Source organism: Nannobrachium achirus (assembly GCF_963921795.1).
Source record: "Nannobrachium achirus genome assembly, chromosome: 3".
In the NCBI taxonomy this organism is placed as follows: domain Eukaryota; kingdom Metazoa; phylum Chordata; class Actinopteri; order Myctophiformes; family Myctophidae; genus Nannobrachium; species Nannobrachium achirus.
Genome location: NC_137812.1, coordinates 32,342,188 through 32,364,018, shown reverse-complemented (window position 1 = coordinate 32,364,018; position 21,831 = coordinate 32,342,188). Strand labels below are relative to the sequence as shown.

The window sequence follows — 21,831 nt, the reverse complement described above, 5'->3', positions numbered from 1 at the left end:
GTTGGTTCCCACTGGCCAAATATTGTTGCATTGTCTATATTGAAACATTTAGCTTAGAACAGTGGATTGATTGATTGATTGATTGATTGATTGATTGATTGATTGAATACTTTATTAACAGTTTGCAAAAAAAGTACAGTACAGAGAGGTACAGTTATACAATAATGCTAAAGGGATAACAAAAAATGACATCTAGTGTGAACTGTGAAGTGAGTGGTGCTATTTACGTTTTAATTTCATCAAGCTTCCCGCTGGCCAATCACAGCGAAGCTTGGCCAATGGGACCCTGGGAGTAGCCTACAACAAACTGAGCCGTTTGTGATTACATACTGTAGGTCGTAGGCCAGGGGTCTTCAGTGTTTTCAGGTCAAGGACCCCTTAGTTGAGAGAGAGATGAAGCAGGGACCCCCACTACATATTGTGTAAAATTGTGTTGCAGATTACAAAAAAAATCAAAGATTTCTTAGACAGCTTAGACTTGTTTGACAGCACTGTCGTCATGTTGGAGTAATGTGTATTTTCAGACATTTAACCACTTGAACCGTCAAATACTTCATCTACTCTTCTTTTCCCTCTACAAACCTCTTTGCCAAAAATAGCCGATCTACTAGCTTACAACGCCTCGGCGTTGTCAGCTAGTAGATCTGCTATTTTTGACTAATGTTCCACTCAGAATAGGGATGCTAGGGTTCAAGTGCTTAATGTAAAAAAAAACATGATCCTATCACACAAAGATTTGGCAGCAACTCTGAGGACCCCCTAGGGGTCCCGGACCCCCTGTTGAAGACCCCTGTCGTAGGCCATATTTAGGCCAGATGTAGGCCACGCTTCACATTGTTTGGGGCCCAGACATTTTTTAGGGACCGGAGATCTTTTGGGAACCGGACAAAGCCAGATGTTGGAGCTTAGCTCCTTCCAGGAAAAAAAAGGTCTTGTTTCTATTGTGGAGCTATGTATTCAATTCACCAAGACATATAAAGACATACAATACAATACAATAAATCATCAATTCTAGGAGTAGTAAAAGTATATACTGTATATTGTAGATGTTCAGAGACGGAGGGATTTTCTCTACTATAAAAACTCGAATTATGATATTACGATAATAGAACTAGAAAAGATGCAATTGGAAATTGCAAGTGTGGTTGCTGACGGTTGCTGAGATGACTATATTCTGCGGTAAGCTAACTGTCATGTGAAGCTCGACCAATTGATTCCCTATTGATTCCCACTCCCATTGATTCCCTACTGATTCCCACTACCATTGATCCCCTACTGATTCCCACTCCCATTGATTCCCTACTGATTCCCACTCCCATTGATTCCCTACTGATTCCCTATCCCGGACAGAAGTCTGTCTGTCTGTTCATTTCCAATGGCAGCGGAAAAGTTACCCTAGTTTGTAAATAAAGTTTCCCCAGGACTATAATGTGTTGCCCTGTTGGGCAACCACCCTAATAATGTTAAAAGCTGAAACCCAGATAGTTTGAGTCCATTCATGTCGATGTGAGACAGCACAGCAACCATCTATACTATAATTTTGCGAATGTCTGTCTGAGTGAGTGTCTGTCTGTCTGAAACAGCGTTTCTCCTCAGTGGCTGGAGCAATTGATCTGAAATCGCATCACCATTAGCATATGAACACACCTGACATAACTGTGAAGCCCGTTTGTCACTTTCACAAATCGTATGCTGTATATTAGCATTTTTATGGTGTATCTATTCTGCATCTAGCATGAGGCACATCTATTCTGCATCTAGCTTGAGGCAAAATGTTTAACCAGCTCTGTGTGTGTGTGTGTGTGTGTGTGTGTGCAGGCAGGCGGGTGTGTGTGCAGGCGGGTGGGCTGGGGGGGGGACAGTATCTCTGTAGCCATTAAACGAAACAGGTTTCTTACATTGATGCTCCTACAGTACATCATGCAAGCACCAGTTAAAGTTACTTTCCATCCCTCATATACTGTGTGCACAGTGCACATCCCATAACCCACACACTGCACATCATTTTGGAGCTCATATCTTTGAACGGGTAAGGGCTAGTAGAAATAATTTAAGCAACCATAAAAATTGTTATTTTGAATTTCAGCCTTTGCAAATGATTATTGTTTTACCCCTTCTCTGTAAATGTATCTGTAAAGGAATACATATCAGTGTTTGTGTTGTTGCAGTGGTCTGTTAATGTAGTTTCAAATGGAAACGCCACACTCTTTCCTTGACTCTGCTGCTGTGTCAGACCTATTAGAGAAATCCAGAGCCATTCGCCAAGCCAAAGATGAACGCACCTTCCACGTCTTCTACCAGCTGCTTGCTGGGGCCGGAGAGCACCTCAAAAGTAAGTAGGTTAATGCCTTGAGGCAGATACTGTAATAACTCCACGTATACCACGAGGGAATAGTTTATTTAGTCTTACATCAGGATTCCAGATGGCTGTTGATGTGGAGCAATTAGACCAGTGGTTTTCAACCCTTTTCACATCAAGGTCCATATATTCTTTTGGCCTTTGAGCCACACACCACCATTTGATGAGATTTAGCCTCTCAGACCCAAAACCTATATTTTGTTATCGTTGGATAGGATTTTGTCCACAATTCCATCATGCTGTATATTTATGTGGTGCCATAGGAGAGACAACAGGCAAATCTTGACCAAATCTAATTCTGTAGACTTCTTGTAAATTAAGTAATGCAGATGTTTAATAATGATGTAACTCTTGAGAGGATTTTATACTCTCAACAGTTAAAGGTCGATTTGGTTGCCAACTCTGTTTCAAATGTTTTTTTATTCGAGCAAATTACATTAAGTCAGAGATAAATGCAACAATGCATGCTCTTTTTTTTCTCATTTTTTTCACACAAAATCAAATTTTATACATTAACAAAAACACACTGGTTGCCAACTCTGCATCATTTAGCTGGGGACCACCTGGAACCCCCTCAAGGACCACTGGTGGTCCCCGTACCACTGGTTGAATTAGACTGACTGTCCAACATGGTAATAGTAAGTTCATCATGTTAAACACATTAATGCCTATTTTTGGCGTGTCATCATAGGCGAGAATTCTCAGAAATAGCCTATTATGCTTCATGTATACAGTACATGTTATGTACACCAGTGTCAGGCTTTAATGGTGTGAGATGGTGGTGGTTTGTTTGAGCCCGGTAAGTGATTAGTTAAATTCTTCTGAGAGTGTACTACGTATGTATTTGCAGCACAATGATACAAAGCTCTTTAACAGAGCACTAGATTTCTGCTCAGCGCCAGCGGAAACATGCACAAAGTATAATGTATCTAATACAACCACCTGTTTAAATGTTCTTGTGTCCACGTGCTGCCTGCAGCTGACCTGCTTCTGGAAGGTTTCAACAACTACCGTTTCCTGTCCAACGGTAACATCCCCATCCCAGGCCAACAGGACAAAGACAACTTCCAGGAGACCATGGAGGCCATGCACATCATGAGCTTCTCCCACGAGGAGATCCTGTGTATGTGTAACTAGGGCTGTCACAATTATTACATAATCGTCTAATCGTGATTATTTGACTTTATCGCAATTATTTTGTCATAATCTTCATAATCGTGTATGTTGAAAAATGTCCGAAATAGTAGAAATAGCAGATATACAAGCTCACAACGCGTCGCATCGCGACGCGTTGTGAGCTTGTAGATCGGCTATTTCCACTATCAACGTTATTTTTTAAGTAGTAAGTTGTCAAATATGTCAGTAATTTCTTTGTATATTTAGGTTATGTGTCATATCTACCATGTACAACTTTAGCCTAAAAGCCAAAGAGAAATGTAATTATCAACGACAAAAACACAATTAAATCGTTAATCGCCAATTATTTGAGTGACAATTAATCGTCATGTAAAATGTCATATCGTGACAGCCCTACGTGTAACCTCTCAAAAACAGATGAAGTGAAAAGAACAAAACAGAGAGGGCGCTGTTTTTACCTTTGCTTTTGACGCTGGGTTCCCAGATTGGTGTACTTGTCGTAGCGTTCATCTCGTCGACTAAAACCATGACGAAGGATGTTCGTCAACTACCTTTTTTCACTGACGAAAAACCAAATAAAGACTACATAAAAATGAAGCTACGATGACTAAAACTAAGACTAAATATATTGTCAATTTTATCAACAAATAAAAACTAGACAAATTATAAGACAAGATATCCAGTTGAACTAAAAGACAAGTAATTTCATGTTTTGTTGCGCTTGGGTGTCGCGCTCTGAAAATAGCAGATCTACAAGCTCACAACGCGTCACGAGGCAACGCGCTGTGAGCTTGTAGATCGGCTATTTTCAGCGGGCTACCAAGTCTAAACTCTGGCATTACGACGCTATCACGCCTAAATACATTTTAGTCGACTAAATGAACTGTAGACTTAGTCGACTAAAAATGGTATGATATTTAGACTAAAACTAAAACCTTTCAGATGTCTAAACTAAATGGAATTTTATTCAAATGACTATGACTAAAACAAAATCTAAATTTGCGGTCAAAACCAACACTGATGTGTTGTAGGAACAGTGAAGTCACACTGCTAGTAGCATAACCTCATCCATCACTCTCATGACTGATTTATACTTGGTCACAGTCCCTTTGTGAGCTAGAGCTGCTATTTTCGGTGAGAGAAACCCAACGCACTAGTATAAGCCAGGCCCAACAATCACACACAAGTCCTTTCAGAATATTATGTTAATTTAGGACGTTAACGTTTTCTAATTCCAGGCCATGTGTCCATTGTAAATACAGTTGAGTGATTGAAGGCGATGGTGCCGAGTGCTTATTTCCCCGCCTCTATTTTATTTCTATTATTGTCTAAGCTCTTAAGAAACATTGACGCGCTTCATACAAAGTTGAAATTGTTTCAATTGGTTTAAACCTTAAAAAGAGGTAATGTCCCTTTGTTTCAGAACATTATCAGCCCTTTTTTAACAGGTCTTCTGTGGACACAAAGCCTTATTCCTCGTATTACTTTCCCTGCGGAAGTATGCAGTGTGTGTGTTATGTTTACATACAGGATATCATACAATATTGATATTAACTGTCTATGGAAATTCATTTTCATATCTTTTGTGTGTAGCTATGCTGAAAGTGGTGTCATCGGTACTTCAGTTTGGCAACATTGTGTTCAAAAAGGAGAGGAACACGGACCAAGCCTCTATGCCTGAGAATACAGGTAGCTGAACACACACACACACGCACACACACATGCACACGCACGCCACACACACACATGCACTCAGAGCTACCCTGTTAGCAGCTGCCATCTGCTGCTAATCCAGATAGTTTGGAAGGTCCACAGGTCTTTCTGCACCTCCTTTTCCTCTTCATATTTTCTCCATTTTCCTCTCTGCTGTAAGTCGTGCTCCCAGTCTGCAGTGCACGGCAGCGACTGATGATTTATCCTTCTTCTCGGCTGTGGCCTTGTCAGCCCGCCATTAACCGACATCATTATTCAGATTTACTCCCAAAAAGAAATGAGGCGGGTACCATGTTGGCTCAGCCAGTAAGTGCACAGACCATATCGTCACACTGTCGAGCGGAAACCTTGTATGTCCAAACCGTTACTTGTCAGGAAATGGAAGAAATTAACCTGTTGGATTCATTGTGGTTATGTAGTCACAAGCTCCTGTTCACGTATTGGTTAAATAATGGTTAATTCAAAGTTGAAATATGGCGATACAAGGTTTCTGCCCGACTGCGACAATATTCTCCTTGTGAGAGTATCAAATGTGGAAACCAGAACACAGGGACCTTAGCAGACATGTTTTTTCTTTCAGTCTTTTTCTTCAGTCTCCATTGATATGCATTAGATTCTGCATTAGAATCGGGTGCAACAGTCATTCAGGGGACTTCTGTAGTCCACAGGCTGTGTTGTATTCGACACACCTGTGAGCTCCATTTTGTGCATCAAAAGTTCGGTTCAACTCATATCCATCATTTTTGTCTGTTTATCCACGGGTGTCATTGACCAGTGGTTCTCAACCTTTTCAGGCCGTGACCCCTAAAATAATCATATTATTTATTGTTTATTGTCACTGACTCGAAAAGTAACTGTGAGGACTGAGAAGGCTGTACAAGTTCTCCACAAAAGTTTACTCATCAAAACTGTTTATAAAACGGCAAGCATCAAAGCATGGACAGCACTCAACCCGAATAATATTTATAGATGTTATATCAATGTAATATATCTTTTCATTGCATCATTCAAGTACATCCTTGTTGACTTTTCAGTTCCTTTTTTAATTGTTCTCTCACAGCTGCTCAGAAGCTGTGTCATCTGCTTGGATTGAATGTGATGGAGTTTACCAGAGCCATCCTTTCCCCCAGGATCAAAGTGGGAAGAGACTATGTCCAGAAGGCCCAAACCAAAGAACAGGTCAGTGGGTAACAAGTACCTTGAGTCTCTCGTTCTAGGAGGCGGAGATTAATTCGGTTAATTCTGATTTTGCCTTTGGCCAGTGAGGTCATGTTTAACTTTTTTGCTGCTGTAACTGTGTGTAGACTGTGTACATACACGTACGTACGTACATGCATACATACACACACACATGCACATGCATGCACATGCGCACACTAACACTGTGGCCAGCGAAGGCTGCCCCCATTCAAAAGTGTATTTGCTCTTTTGCCCCATTCATCCCACAATCCATATTACATTGTAAATGAGCCAACATGAAAAAAAAAAAAAAAAGATAACTTGAGATTGCTTTCCCTGCACCATACTTGTGTATGTGGTGAAAATAAAGCAGCCTCAGATTAGAATAACTACATTTCAATGCATAAGATTCCTTTTGGGAAACTATGCTCAGCTGTAATGCAGTACCTGTCCTTAAAGCATTAATCAGTTTGCCTGCCAACACTGTGCTGGCGTTTATTCACAGTTTATCAGAAGCCCTGCGGGTATAGTTGCATTTCAACTCATCATACAGGTCTACTTTACATCATACTGTGAAATCCATTTGTTAGTGCTGGGATGGATTGGATAGCCAAGATATGGCATGGTCTTTCAACTCTTTCAGCTGCTCATGCTGCTTGATAGCAAAGCCACTTGTCCACTCGTATTTTCCATCCCGTCTGACTCCTGTGAGTTATAGCTGCTGTGAAACCAAACACAACTCGTCAATCGCCACTTCATTCCCTTCATTTCTTTTATTTCCTTTTTCACCCTTTCTCTCACATACTGTACCCATGCTTCAAAAAATCTTTCAAGGTTTGTTTGAAAATAGCTGATCTCGGAGCTCACGACGCACTGCATCACAAGCTTGTAGATAAGCTATTTTCCTAACATCTTCGGAAATGTTCGCCTATGACTAGTGATTACTTGCCCAAAACAGGGACGTCAGGGTTAACATAATACCAAATACGCATTATTTGGTGCTTTAATTATTGAAAGATAGCAGATATACAAGAAAGATTTTGAAAATGTGTGCAAGTCTTTGAATTTTCAAATCCTTCTAAGGTTTTTTGAAAAACCTATGTTTCTATGTCAGTGGTGCTCAAACCTTTTCATGTGAAGATCCTCCAAAATTATATGTATTTGGCCACAGACCCCCATCTCAAAATATTTAGTTCCAGGGACCCCCCAGAAACAAAATTTGAGTTACAAATGTTCGCTTAAAAATACATAAAAAATAGCAGATCTACAAGCTCTTAGCGTGGCACTCGGTGCCGCGCTGTGAGCTTGTATATCTGCTATTTTTCAATAGCTAAAGTATAAAATAATTTAAGGCCCCTCCACCTTGGGCCCTAGTAACTCAGTCCCACTCCCCCCCCCTTGTGACACCCCTGGCTCCTCTGTCTCCAGGCTGACTTTGCAGTGGAGGCCTTGGCTAAAGCAACATATGAGCGTCTGTTCCGCTGGCTCGTCCACCGCATCAACAAGGCTCTGGACAGAACCAAGCGGCAGGGGGCCTCCTTCATTGGCATCCTGGACATCGCTGGATTCGAGATTTTCCAGGTATAGAATCGCAGACATTTTATTCACTGCAGGACATAAATCACAGGTTAAACCTCAGTGGAGGACATACATCACAGGAGGACATAAAACTCAAATTAAAGCAAATACTTCAGCACCAAAATGACTTTATCTCTATCAATTACTCACTGGCACCGCATACAGCCTTGAATTCAGGAAGACTTATTGTTTTCCTTTACAGTGAATAAATATTGCAAAAACAATTGAAGAAAATAGGGGTCCAAGACTACAGTATATCAACACAATATAATCCAAGGGTTAGTCCTAATTTGGATTTGAATTCACAGGATGAGTAATTGAGTCTTGGTTTTTGTAACCCACAAGGCTGTGCCATCTGTGACATCAAACAACTAACTGTACATGCACACTAGAAAGATGCAATTGGAAATTGCAAGTGTGGTTGCTGTGACGCGAGTCACACTTGCAAATATCTTTGTATCTGTCAGTCCTTCTCCCCATTTGAGCGTGTGTGCTAACCATTCTGTCCATGTCCCTTTTATGCCCATGTCATCAATATTAAGCCCATACCTTGGAATGCCCATATATGGACATACTGTGTCAGTCTCATGTGGTCTATGATGTCAGACATCTATGATGTCAGTCATCTCCATATTTGGGAAAAGTTGCATTTTTATTAAATTGATTAAATTCACAAATAAATGTAAATAAATTCATCTATATATACTGTAACGTATCTCTTTGCAAAATGCAAGGAATAGATTCCCGATGATGTTGGTCAATTTGACATATGGCCCAAGCGCTTGCCACCAAAACTGTGGGAGGATTATCGTGGCAAAAAAAAGTTTATCTATGGGGGAAAGATGGATGGATGGAATAAAGTCAGGGGCTAAAGCCCCTATCATAGTAGGCACCGCAGTGATAAGCTATCCACCGCGGTGTAGTCTTTTTAAGTCATAAAACTACAGCATTGCGTCATTACTCGCGGTGAAGAGCTATCCACCGCGAACCCCGACACATCTCTCTGTTTTTACTTTCAGACAGATCGGCCCATCACCCCGTTCACTGATTGGTTGATCTAGACCAGTCAGTCACAGTGTTAGGACTTCACCGTGACTGACTATGATGGCCTCCACTTGTTTTCTCACTTTAGGTGGATAGCTTTACACCTAAAATTTGCAGTGAATAGCTCTTCACCCTGGACTATGATAAGAGTCCTGAAATGTTCCTGAAATGTATGGAATTGGCCTCCTCAGAAGTATAGTAGTTGTACGTGGTCCATTATTGACACCAACCCGTTTCATTAGCTTGTAAGGAACTCTGAGTAAGCCATTTTAAAGAAAACATTGTGTAATTCCCAAATTCCCATTCAAACCCTATGCTCCCTGACCGTCAATTGAACTTCTTTTTCCAGAAGCCATGGAGGCAGCTATGTAAGGATCTTGCCTATTGCCTTAACTTATCTAAACTCGAGGGAAAATAAAGACAGTCCACTATGGATCGTGTCATCAAAGAAAACAATTTGAAACTGTTAGAATATATTATTTATACTTATTGCCAATTTCAAAACCTCGATGGCTGAACTGCAGGTCTACTGTAGTTGTTTGGAAATAGTGGTAGTTGTAAGACCACCTGGTGTTTGTATTCTTGGTATTTAATCATTTATAGCTTTTTTGTGGTCTTGAAAGCCGCTCATATCTGCTTTTAACTTCCTATCCCTATTTCCTTGGGGTTTTCATGTGACCATTCACGTTATCCCTCCTCTCCCTTGTGTGATTTCTCCCTGTGTAGCTGAACTCCTTTGAGCAGCTGTGCATCAACTACACCAATGAGAAGCTGCAGCAGCTCTTCAACCACACCATGTTCATCCTGGAACAGGAGGAGTACCAGAAGGAGGGCATCGAGTGGAGCTTCATCGACTTCGGCCTCGACCTGCAGCCCTGCATCGACCTCATAGAGAAGCCGGTCAGTGAGGACGAGTATCTAGTTTGACTCCTCTTATATCCCTGTGGACCATTAATCCAACTAGCAAACATATCATTAGACCGGAGGCCGATTCTACAAATGCCTTCAAAATTAGTAGTTTTCACACTTTGAAAGGTTTTCAAAAATGAAAAAATAAACAAATACGGATATACAAGCTCGCACTGTAAGCTTGTAGATCTGATATTTTTGAATAGCCAACACAAATCTAAAATGACACAGATTTCCCTGTAGTTTTTTGGGGCTTTTATGCCTTTTTTGATAGGACAGTAGACTGACAGGAAACGGGGGGAGAGACGGGAAGTGACACGCAGCAAAGGTCGTCTGGATCGAGAATCGGACCGGCGACGCCGCCAGGGGCAATGCCTAAGTGGTATGCGCCCGGCCAGTAAGCCAGCGGGCGCCCCGCTTTCCCGGTTTAAATGGGTTCAATTCTTTTTTTCATGTGAATTGTTTATTTAGATTTGCTAATGCAACATTTTATGAAGAATGATTTGGATTCAATGACGTTAGGAATAAAGAGGAAAGAAGAAATGAAGACCAACATTCTGGGTTATAGATCATGAGGACTGACGATTCGGGATCGACGATACAGCTCATCATCTCTGAGTATTCACCCCATATCCTTTCTTTCTGTCCCGTCGTGTCATTCATCCTCCAGGCGAACCCTCCAGGAGTGCTGGCTCTGCTGGACGAGGAGTGTTGGTTCCCCAAGGCCACAGACAAGACCTTCGTAGACAAGCTGAGCCAGGAGCAGGGCACCCACACAAAGTTCCAGAAACCACGTCAAATCAAGGACAAGGCAGACTTCAGCATCATCCACTACGCTGGCAGGGTGAGTTTTGTTTGTGGTCTTTCTCGGAAATATACAGGGCCTTGTTGAGCTTGGCTTCACTCTGAATTGAACTGAAAGTCAGGTCACGACTGCTTTGATGTTAAAAAGACAAGACCTTGGATTTTGGCCAAGAAAGTCTGGTTTAATGGGCTTCTTAGCCAATGTTGTCTGGTCTGCATCCGATATAAATGTATCTTGTGCAGTATGTGGAAACTTGTCAGGTCAGGTTTTCCTAAAAAGGAGGTTTCATTGGTGGAGGTCATCAAAGTTCACCTTCCCAACAGCCATTAGGACTAGCATCAATGTTATCGCAATGCCAATGGTCCCTCATTACTGTTATCTATCAATCGAATTCCAGTACATGCATATGCTACAGCTACAGTATAATTCATCCACTTATTAATTTGTGCACATGAACTGAACTGAACTGTATTTTATGTCCAGAGTAACACATGTAGTAGACAATAGAACCAGATTCCTTAAACCCATGTTTAATGGATATCAGAAGATTTAAACTGAAAGCAGGAGTCTGTAATCCATAGTTGGAAGGCTATATACCTAAAATATGCTATACACATCATAAATATTGTGTAGACATGGGGTTTTGAAAGTCAGAGACAGTGGGCCTCCGTTCCCACAAAGCTTAGACAATGATAATGCATAACTTTCAGCTGATAATTCAAATAAAAGTTTGTTGTACCACTGGCAAGTTTAAGTTCATACGCACATGAATGTTTTAGTTAACTGATCTTAAGAGTGCGCATAAGGATAGTGGAGGTAAGGAAAAAGAAAGCAAGACAAATTTTACCATAATAAATATTTATATCTGTTCCTTGCATTAACTTGTGAATGATCCCCTGCAGTGCTTTAAGGTTGTTGTGTCACATCTCTGTTCTAGGTTGACTACAAGTCTGATGAGTGGTTGATGAAGAACATGGACCCACTAAATGATAATGTGGCCACACTTCTCCACCAATCTACTGACAAGTTTGTGGCTGAACTGTGGAAAGATGGTAAGATCCTACTTACTGTACCCATCACCTCAATAACAATGTTTACAAGAAGACATTTTGTCAGAAGATGCAGTGAAGAATCAGTTTTCTTTTTAATAACATAGTAGGGCTGCATGATTGTCTAAAATAACCAGTCAGTATCCTGATTATTTTGTGGAATATTGTAATCACGATTTGTGCCAACGATGATACTTGGTGGATGATATTTTAGTGCCTTTGTTGCTCATTGTGCAGCCCTATGAAAGTGAATCATGCACGTAAGATTAATTAATCAGCTTAGTCGGGTAACAAGCAGGTTGATAAGTTAGCTTGAAACTAACATACAATATTAACAACTGCATACTGTATCCGGCCCAGGATATTTCCTCACATTAACGTCATCCACCTCCCATTCCGTGTCTCTCTCTCTCTGTGTTGTAGAGATTCAGACCATTCAAAGGGCTTCATTCTATGACAATGTCACTAGTCTGGATGAGCCAGAAGGTGAATGACTGGGCCGTGCTGTTGGCAGACCTGGGCCAAAATTAGTAGCATAATCCAATTGAAAAATGGAACAAAAATACACACAATCTTACGTTTATGAAAATGAACCCTCATTGATCCCTATACAGCAGGCGTCTTCAATGTTTTCAGTCCAAGAACCCCATAGTTGAGAGAGAGATGAAGCAGGGACCCCCACAACCTTATCATAGATTCCATATAGTTTCATTGTTTGACAGCACAATCATCAGTATATTTTGGATTCATGTTAATGTGGGTTTTCAGATATTTAACCACTTGAACTGTCAATAATTAATAAACTTGACTTTTCACTGTTATTAGTCTGCTCTTTTCCCCCTCCAAAGCTCTTTGCCAAAAATAGCCGATCTACAAGCTCACAACGCCTCGCAGCACGAGGCGTTGTGAGCTTGTAGAACTGCTATTTTTGGCTAAAGTTCTCAGAATATGGATGCTAGGGTTCAAGTGGTTAATATAAAATTTAAAAAAAAGTTTCTATCACACAAAGATTTGGAGGACCCCCTGTTGTAACTTTGAGGACCCCCTATGGGTCCCGGACCCCCTGTTGAAGACCCCTGCTATACAGGATCAAGCTGTACAAATACTTGCATTGTATTCACTATTGTGAGTGCTTCCCCCAAGCAGGTCAGCTACTATTTATGGATAATGTATTTTTGCCCAGATCTGGCTGTATGTTCCATGCTTCAGCCGGTGCTGTCTGTCTTAGCTGCAGAGGCTCCCATTCGCTTCTAGGCTGCATGTCTCAGCCACCAGTGGTTGTGACTAGTCATTAAAATAGATCTGATAGCAGTTAGACTAAATAATAGTTCAAATAGATACCTTTACTTCTTAAAAACCGGCAATTACTCTGTGCTGCAAAGTAATAAAAACTGTTGTTTTGACACTCGCAGGGCCTGGAGTGGGGCTGGAATGGACTTGGTGTGGTCAAAAACCTCAAAGCAAGCAATTCCAAATCTAGCACAGCTTTCCTCAGCTTTCACAGCTTGTTGAAAGTATTGTATTCCCTCCACTGAGAGCCTATATATACCCATAAGTGAATTAAAGATTTTAAGCTAGACCGAAGAAAGATTAATGGCTTTAAATTCCCGCCTTTTTTATACAGTAGCGGGAAATTGGAACCACATGTCCAACTGGGGTGTTTGTTCTGGCTGAGCTCTGAACTTACGCCTGATAATAATAGCTGATCTACCAGCTCACTGCACATCATGATGTGATGCATTGTGTAGCTTGTAGATCTGTTATTTTCAGTGTGTGACACCGGTGTGACTACTAAGTATAAATCAGGCTTTTAGACATCCACGCAGAGGATTCCGGCTGTGCCCATCTCTAGAGTAAATGTTGACATTGAAAGATATTCCAGTAGTTTAGGACCCACTGGAACACTACAGTAGATGTACTTTTGACGTTGACAAATGGCCAATGTTGACTTGTAGAAAAACAAAAGTCTGTTTTTAAAGTCTCACGCCATAATTGCTTTGTTCATAACGTCTGCTGTATAAACAAACCTTGTCAGATCTTGGCTCAGAATCATGCAAAAAAGCGTTTTTGTGTGTGTGGTGGACTATTGTCTCAGTCCTGTTAACTGAAGCACACAAAGATAAATTAACTTTTATATCTGAAATAAGGAGTGTATTACTGTCAGATGATGTCAAATCCTTTGATTGCACAGGGCATGGAAACACAATGACATGAGGATGTTTAGTTTCTTAAAGTGTGACAATCTATTTTATACAGAAATGTTAAACCTAATGCTATAGGAGAAATAGACTTTTGGGGGAAAAGGTAACTTAAATGTCTTCCCCCAAGAAAAGGAGGCATATACATTCTTAAAAATAAATTATTCTCAGTGTTTTTAACAGAATAGATAAACAGGGTTCCCACGGTCATGAAATTCCTGGAAATATTTTGAATTTAGAAAAATATTGTTCCAGTACTGGAAAAGTTTTGGAATTTATCAAGGGTCCTGGAAGGTCCTGGAAAAAAATATCTATGCATTGTCTTTGGTTATTGATTTTGTTAATACCTCTGAAATGACAAATTAAACATGGGCCAAATTGTCAAATATATAGAGGCAGAAATTATGAAAATAGCCGATCTACATGCTCACAACGCCTCGCAACGCAAGGCGTTGTGAGCATGTAGATCTGCTATTTTCACAAGAGAACCGTGTTATACAAAATTCCTCAACTCTTAGTGCTCATCAGGGTGCCGGGTCCCCAGTTAACACACGGGTGACTAACCGGTCTCTTAGGCCGATTTTGAGATTGCAAAGTGCAATAACTCTCCCTGTGAAGGTCTCAGAAATTTCAACATGATTATTTCGGCAGTCACGGCCTGAAAAGGTTGAGAACCACTGGCATACACTACCTGTCTTTGGGCATTGCGCATAGGAGTAAGCGACCTGTTATTGAGCTGAATTATTAAGTGTGCCTGCCAGCATGGCAGAAACACTTATTGTTATCGCTCAGGAAAACTTCGGCGCGTAACTAGTGCCGCACCATTTGCGCCACCCCCGCAATATATACATCAAAACGTGCGGCTCGGCCGGGAATGGTGTGCTATTACTTTTCTTTCCGATCCGCGTTACCATGTCGACGTAATTGGCAAAAAACGTTTTTTGCCTTGATCAGGGTAAAGCCTATCATTAAAATGGGAGAATGCAAATATTCACATTCAAGTATTTTTCTCTCGCAAACCATATGGGCTACAGTTTCAAAACTCGGAGAGGAGATTCATAATAATTTTAAGAATGAATCGATAAATAATTACATCACTCGGCCTCATGGTGGCGCTATAACTGCCCACTTTACGTTTTGCCCCCTAACTCTTTAACCGTAGATCGATAAATGAAAATTGGGTCACGACGCATCTCTCCATATAGGCCACGCCAATTTGCACAGGGCGAGATTTTTCACCATTTCGAATTTTCTCCAAAACACACTTTTTGCTCCTTTTCCTACATATTTTCTTCAAATGTCACAAAAATCGGTACACATGATCTATGAACCCATGCAATGGACCTATTCAAGGGATATTTCGATAGTCCTTACCGTTCGTTCGTAACGCGATTCCAAAGTTAGCGGGAGGGGCCCGTTTTCGCAAACAATAGCCATAAATCACAAACAAAACGTCGAGTCAACACTGAATTTCAACCAAAGGTCGAGGGTGGCATACTCAACGAATCCCCAAAAGCATTTCCACTTGGCCACATGGTGGCGCTATAACGGACCACTTGCCTCGTAACTCTTGAACCGTAGGTCGGAAAATTACAAATATTTTTTCCCTGGATTCCTTGGGTCAAGACGCATCTCCCCATATAGGCTCCGCCCATTTGCGTCAGGATAGATTTTCCGCCATTTTGAATTTTCTCCAAAACACACTTTTTGGTCCTTTTTCTACATATTTTCGTCAAATGTCACAAAAATGGGTACACTTGATCTAGGAACCCACGCAATAAACATAGTCAAGGGATATTTCGATAGTTCATACCGTTCGTTCCTAACGGGCTCCCAAATTTAGCGAGAGGGGCCCGTTTGGCAAAAAATTGCCATAAATCACAAACAAAAGGTCGAGTCAACACTGAATTTCAACCACAGGTCGCGGGTGGCATACTCAACAGATCCCCAAAAGCATTTCCACTTCGACCCGTAGGGGGCGTCACAAACGCGCAAAACGTAACCGTTTCGTGCCAGAATGCGTTTTTCAGGTGGAACGACCCTCTCAAAATTTAACACAGACAACTTGGTGGATGGTCTCACAGTCCAAACTCGCACATTTAGCGAGCTGCAGGCACACTTGTAAAAATTGACTCTGTCAATTCTAGTTGTTATATAGTCCTGGAAATTGGGTTAAATATTCTGGAAAAGTTTTGGAAATTCTTTGGAAATTAATTGGTAAAAATGTGTGGGAACCCTGGATAAATGAATGAGATTAAATGACAACCGAAGCCTTTCGTTCAACTCCACAATCCAAGCAAGCATTTACAGTAGATGCACTGTAGGGAAGCAACCCACCCTCCCTCCCTCCCTCCGTAGTTCATGGATAGATCATTCTTTCAGACCTTAATTTATGTAGAATCTTTAGATTTTTAGAAGAACCTTTATTGTAATCTTCTCATCCATCTACCGGTACATGTGTTGTGTTCATGTTCCTACATCGAAGGTTCTCAAACAGTTGGGTATAAATCTCTGTTCGGAATGAGTTCATTCTGCACCCTCTTTGAGAACCACTGTCCTACATTACTCCAGCCTCTCGCCGCTGCTTCCTTTTCCTACCATGACCCTCCTCTCCCCCCACAGTCTCCACTGCTCTCTAACCAGGGGCGTCACAAGGGGGGGGGGGGGGGAGTGGCACTGAGTTACTAGGGCCCAAGGTGGAGGGGCCTGGAATTATTTTATACTTTCGCTATTGAAAAAATAGCAGATATACAAGCTCACAGCGTGGCACCGAGTGCCACGGTGCGAGCTTGTAGATCTGCTATTTTTGAAAAGTCGTGAAAATGTGTGCAAATCTTTGAATACAGTATGTGTATTCTTTTAAGCGAACATTTGTTACTCAAATTTAGCTTCTGGGAGGTTCCTGGAACGAAATATTTTGAGATGGGGGTCTGTGGCCTAATACATATCATTTTGGGGGTCCTTCACATGAAAATGTTTGAGCACCAGAAACATAGTTTAAAAAAAAAAAAAAAAAACATAGAAGGATTTGAAATATTCAAAGACTTGCACAAATTTTCAAAAATAGCCGATCTACAAGCACTCAGTGCCAAGCTGTCAGCTTGTATATCTGCTATTTTTCAATAGTTAAACCAAGGGCCCAGAATTTGGTGCGACACCCCTGTCTCTAACCCTCTCTCTCTCTCTCTCTCTGTCCCGTGCCAGTGGATCGCATCGTGGGCCTGGACCAGGTGGCGGGGATGAACGAGACGGCGTTCGGGTCCACTTACAAGACCAAGAAGGGCATGTTCCGCACGGTGGGCCAGCTCTACAAGGAGTCCCTCACCAAGCTCATGGCCACGCTCAGGAACACCAACCCCAACTTTGTCCGATGCATCATCCCCAACCACGAGAAAAGGGTGCGGGTTGACTTCTTGTACATTAGCCAGGGTTCCCACGGTCATGAAATTCCTGGAAATATTTTGAAATTAGAAAAATATTTTTCCAGTACTGGAAAAGTTTTGGAATTGATCAAGGGTCCTGGAAGGTCCTGGAAAAAATAGCTATGCATTGTCTTTGGTTATTGATTTTGTTAATACCTCTGAAATGACAAATTAAACATTGGCCAAATTGTCAAATATTAGAGGCAGAAATTGTGAAAATAGCCGATCTATATGCTCACAACGCCTCGCATAAAACCGTGTTATACAAAATTCGTCTACTCTTAGTGCTCGTCAGGGTTAAATATTCTGGAAAAGTTTTGGAGAAGTTTTGTTAATGAATTGATAAAGATGTGTGGGAACCCTGTAATAATCTGATGTATTTGTAATGTCTGTTTGTCTTCTCCCTCAGGCTGGTAAGCTGGAGCCCCATCTGGTCCTGGACCAGCTGAGGTGTAATGGTGTTCTAGAGGGGATCCGTATCTGCAGGCAGGGCTTCCCCAACCGCATAGTCTTCCAGGAGTTCAGACAGAGGTGACATGACAGAAACGTCCAAAACAACTGTCACAAACATATTCTTTTTATTTTCTATACCAGGGGTCTTCAACAGGGGGTCCGGGACCCCTAGGGGGTCCTCAGAGTTACTACAGGGGGTCATCCAAATGAGTTACTACAGGGGGTCATCCAAATATTTGTGTGATAGGAACTTGTTTTTCCCCCCCTTTCTTATATTAACCACTTGAACCCTAGCGTCCCTATTCTGTGAACTTTAGCCAAAAATATTTTCGGCAAAGAGCTTTGGAGGGGGAAAAGAGCCGACCAAGTACAGTGAAAGGTCAAGTTTATTAAATATTGACCGTTCAAGTGGTTAAATATCTGAAAACACACATTAAAATGAATCCAAAATACACTGTTGATCGTGCTGTCAAACAATGAAACTATATCTACGGTATGAACAGGTTCTGGGGGTCCCTGCTTCATCTCTCTCTCAACCAAGGGGTCCTTGGCCTGAAAACATTGAAGACCCCTGTTTTATACAGTACACACAATTCCCACAATGTAGCATTTACATTAGTGTTGTGTTCCCTGATATTCAGATATGAGATCCTGACGCCCAACGCCATCCCCAAGACATTCATGGATGGAAAACAAGCCTGTGAGAGAATGGTATTGATTTGTCCTTTTACCATGAAACTGCTGAGGCAGCAACGTCATTGTTTCTTTTCTCCAGCTACAGGGACGTGCTGGGCACCTGATTCAGCCTATAGAGAGAGATCTCTCTCCATAGCGCTGCTGCTACTCAAAGATTTGCCATTTCAGATCATGACAAGTGACAAGCCAGTGGGCCAATTACATGAGTTATAGTTCGTCGTTGTCGGGTGGAAACCTTGTATGTCCAAAACCGTTTGTTTTGTAAACTAGTGAAAACAGCCGATCTACAAGCACACAACGCCTCGCGGTGCGAGGCGTTGTGTGCTTGTAGATCTGCTGTTTTCACTACTTTTGTGCGACGGCCTTGTATGATGAAGCAGGGCTTTGCTTTGCGAAAAAATGTACACATTTGAAACTTGGAGATACAAGGTTTCTGCCCGACAGTGACAATTTACTTTGTTGGCAAAAATGGAACGAAGGCCGAAATTTTATTTTATTTTTTTTCCTAATGGCCGGCCTGGACCGTACCGGGAATGAACCGGCCGTTCGGGAGTTGTCCCGCTTTTCCCAATGGCCAGCACGTCCCTGAGCTACTACATAATTTGTGTTCCTGTTCAGTTCACTTCAGATCAATATTTATGTTCTTCTTCTCCAGATAAGAGCCCTGGAGCTGGATCTCAATCTGTTTCGCATCGGCCAGAGTAAGATCTTCTTCAGAACTGGGGTTCTGGCACACCTGGAGGAGGAAAGAGACCTGAAGATCACCGACATCATCATTTACTTCCAATCCGCCTGCCGCGGTTATTTAGCACGAAAGTAAATAATCATCTCTGCTCATATCTTTTCACATAGAGTGGAAGTCATCAACCTGGTAGCATCTATGCTATCTGCCGTCTGACATGTACAGTACACAGTATAGAAGCGGTGTTACAGTATCATTCGATCCAGACTCTTTGGGCTCTTACTACTATCCTATCCTATTAAAGGGGAAGACCACCCATTTTCAATATTGAACTATGTCATTAATATACCTTAGAGGAGTTGTGTGGAAATAGAAAAGAAGTTCCCCCCCTTCTGTGTTGCCTAGAACTGGAGGATTGATTTTGGGGTTTGTATTGTAAAGTACAACGGTGTGATGTCATCAAGTTGTACTTTACAATACAAACCCCAAAATCAAGGTATATTAATGACATAGTTCAATATTGAAAATGGGTGGTCTTCCCCTTTACACTTACAGAACTAATCGGGTCATTATGTTTCTGTAGCTGCTTGAAGACTTACTCCATAATGAACTCTCCCAACACATTTTCTCTGGGGACTCATGTTTTTTGTCCCCATTGCACATGTTCAGTGTTTGCCCATCCAAGACCTTGCAGAGGCTTGTAAAATGTCCTGTTACGACGGCCCCATGTTCTCTCCCCAGGGCCTTTGCTAAGAAGCAACAGCAGCTGAGTGCCCTGAAGGTCCTCCAGAGGAACTGTGCTGCCTACTTGAAACTACGTCACTGGCAGTGGTGGAGGCTGTTCACCAAGGTGAGAACAGTATGCTGTCGATTTTGTTGACTAAAACTATTAGGAAATATTTTGTTGATTACGTTTTTTTCACTGACGAAAACAAAATAAAAACTACACAAAAACAGTGACATTTACATTTGTATTTATTTCCAACATAAGGTTGATGGAGTAAAAGTTATAGTGTGGTTGCTATAGGCAACATACTGTATTTTCGCTCCGAAAATGTTTCGCCAGCAAAGTGAATCTGCTTTTTGTAAACTTCTGCACAAACATAAAAATTAAGCTTTTGGTCATGCTTCACACACTGTTGTCATGCTTCACATGACATCACAATATATAAATGGTAAGACGGAATTCATTTCCCAGCGGGTTCCTAGCTCGCGTCAGTGCAACCACTCTTGCAATTTCTTTTGCACCTTTCTAGTTGATTTTATTAAATTAACTGTGAAAATGTTCAAGTGCAAACCGCGTCACAGCTTATCACAGATGATGTCCTTTTTTCACACATCACATTTCACACAGCACATGCCGAACTACAGAGTAATGTACTGCGGTGCATCATCACTTCTCTTGTGTCTATCACATATATTTAATTCCAACATTCACAAATGTGTCTTTTTGTATCGTTTCTTCCAGGTGAAACCGCTTCTGCAGGTCACCAGGCGCAGGAGGAGGAGATGCAGGCTAAAGACGAGGAGTTGGTCAAGGTGAAGGAGAAACAGACGAAGTTGGAGAATGAGATAGTGGACATGGAGAGGAAAGGCCAACAGGTTAGCCTCAGCTCTGCTGTTTTTCTTTGAGCTAGTAACAGTATAAGAGGATTAGATCTTTCTTTAAAGACTTGTCATTTCAACCATTTTGTAATGCAAATTGGGGGTTCGTTGAGGCTGTTCTAAACGGATGCTTACAGTTCCGTAACTCAGAGAGCCATGGAGTTTCCTTGACGGTTTGAGCTCTCAACGAGCTTGTAGATCGGCTGAGAGCTTGTAGATCGTCTATTTTTGACAAATACCGGTAGGTTTGGTGTAGAGGGGGAAAAAAAGATCAGACCAAGAACGAAAGTAAGAAAGGTCAAATTTACTAAGTATCGACGATTTAAGTGGTTAAATGTCTGAAAATACACATTAACATGAATCCAACAAAGACTGATAACAGTGCTGTCAAAAGTCGATGAAAATCTTCAACACAATTTTAAACAATATGTGGGGGTCCCTGCTTTATCTCGCTGTCAGCTAAGGGGTCCTTGGCCTGAAAACGTTGAAGACCCCTGATGTACAGTAATATTGTTGCGCTGCCCCACAGCTCCTGGAGGAGAAGAACATCCTAGCGGAGCAGCTCCAGGCGGAGACGGAACTGTTTGCCGAGGCCGAGGAGATGAGAGCCCGCCTGGCCGCCAAGAAGCAGGAGCTAGAGGAGATCCTCCACGACCTGGAGTCCAGGGTCGAAGAGGAGGAGGAGAGGAACCAGGGCATGCAGAACGAGAAGAAGAAGATGCAGTCGCACATTCAGGTCTGTTATTTATATTTATCGTCACTGTCGGGCAGAAACCTTGTATATCCAGGTTTCAAATTGGTACGTTTTCACGTAAATTAAAGCCCTACTTCATCATACAAAAGTGTGGCACAAAAATAGTGAAAATAGCAGATCTACAAGCACACAACGCACACAATCGTTTTAAAAATGATAAGAAATAAAAGAAGGATTTGGACATACAAAGTTCCTCCCGATAACGACAATATGTATTCATGTTAAATATTCTTCTTGCTGATGCAAAG

The 21,831-nt window shown here is 41.6% G+C and overlaps 1 protein-coding gene across 1 annotated transcript in view; it reads left to right on the top strand.

Moving 5' to 3' along the window:
• Positions 1–21,831, top strand: part of LOC308281864 (myosin-10-like) — a gene marked incomplete at both ends in the record, with an annotated part of 106,691 nt that overhangs the window by 62,733 nt on the left and 22,127 nt on the right. Inside the window, 16 exon segments of the mRNA XM_080722190.1 lie at positions 2,234–2,332; positions 3,339–3,482; positions 5,090–5,185; positions 6,270–6,388; positions 7,817–7,969; positions 9,737–9,910; positions 10,590–10,763; positions 11,662–11,776; positions 17,176–17,369; positions 17,803–17,924; positions 18,488–18,557; positions 19,198–19,358; positions 19,966–20,074; positions 20,693–20,719; positions 20,722–20,826; positions 21,359–21,565. Coding sequence (XP_080578316.1) covers positions 2,234–2,332; positions 3,339–3,482; positions 5,090–5,185; positions 6,270–6,388; positions 7,817–7,969; positions 9,737–9,910; positions 10,590–10,763; positions 11,662–11,776; positions 17,176–17,369; positions 17,803–17,924; positions 18,488–18,557; positions 19,198–19,358; positions 19,966–20,074; positions 20,693–20,719; positions 20,722–20,826; positions 21,359–21,565 — 2,069 coding nt within the window.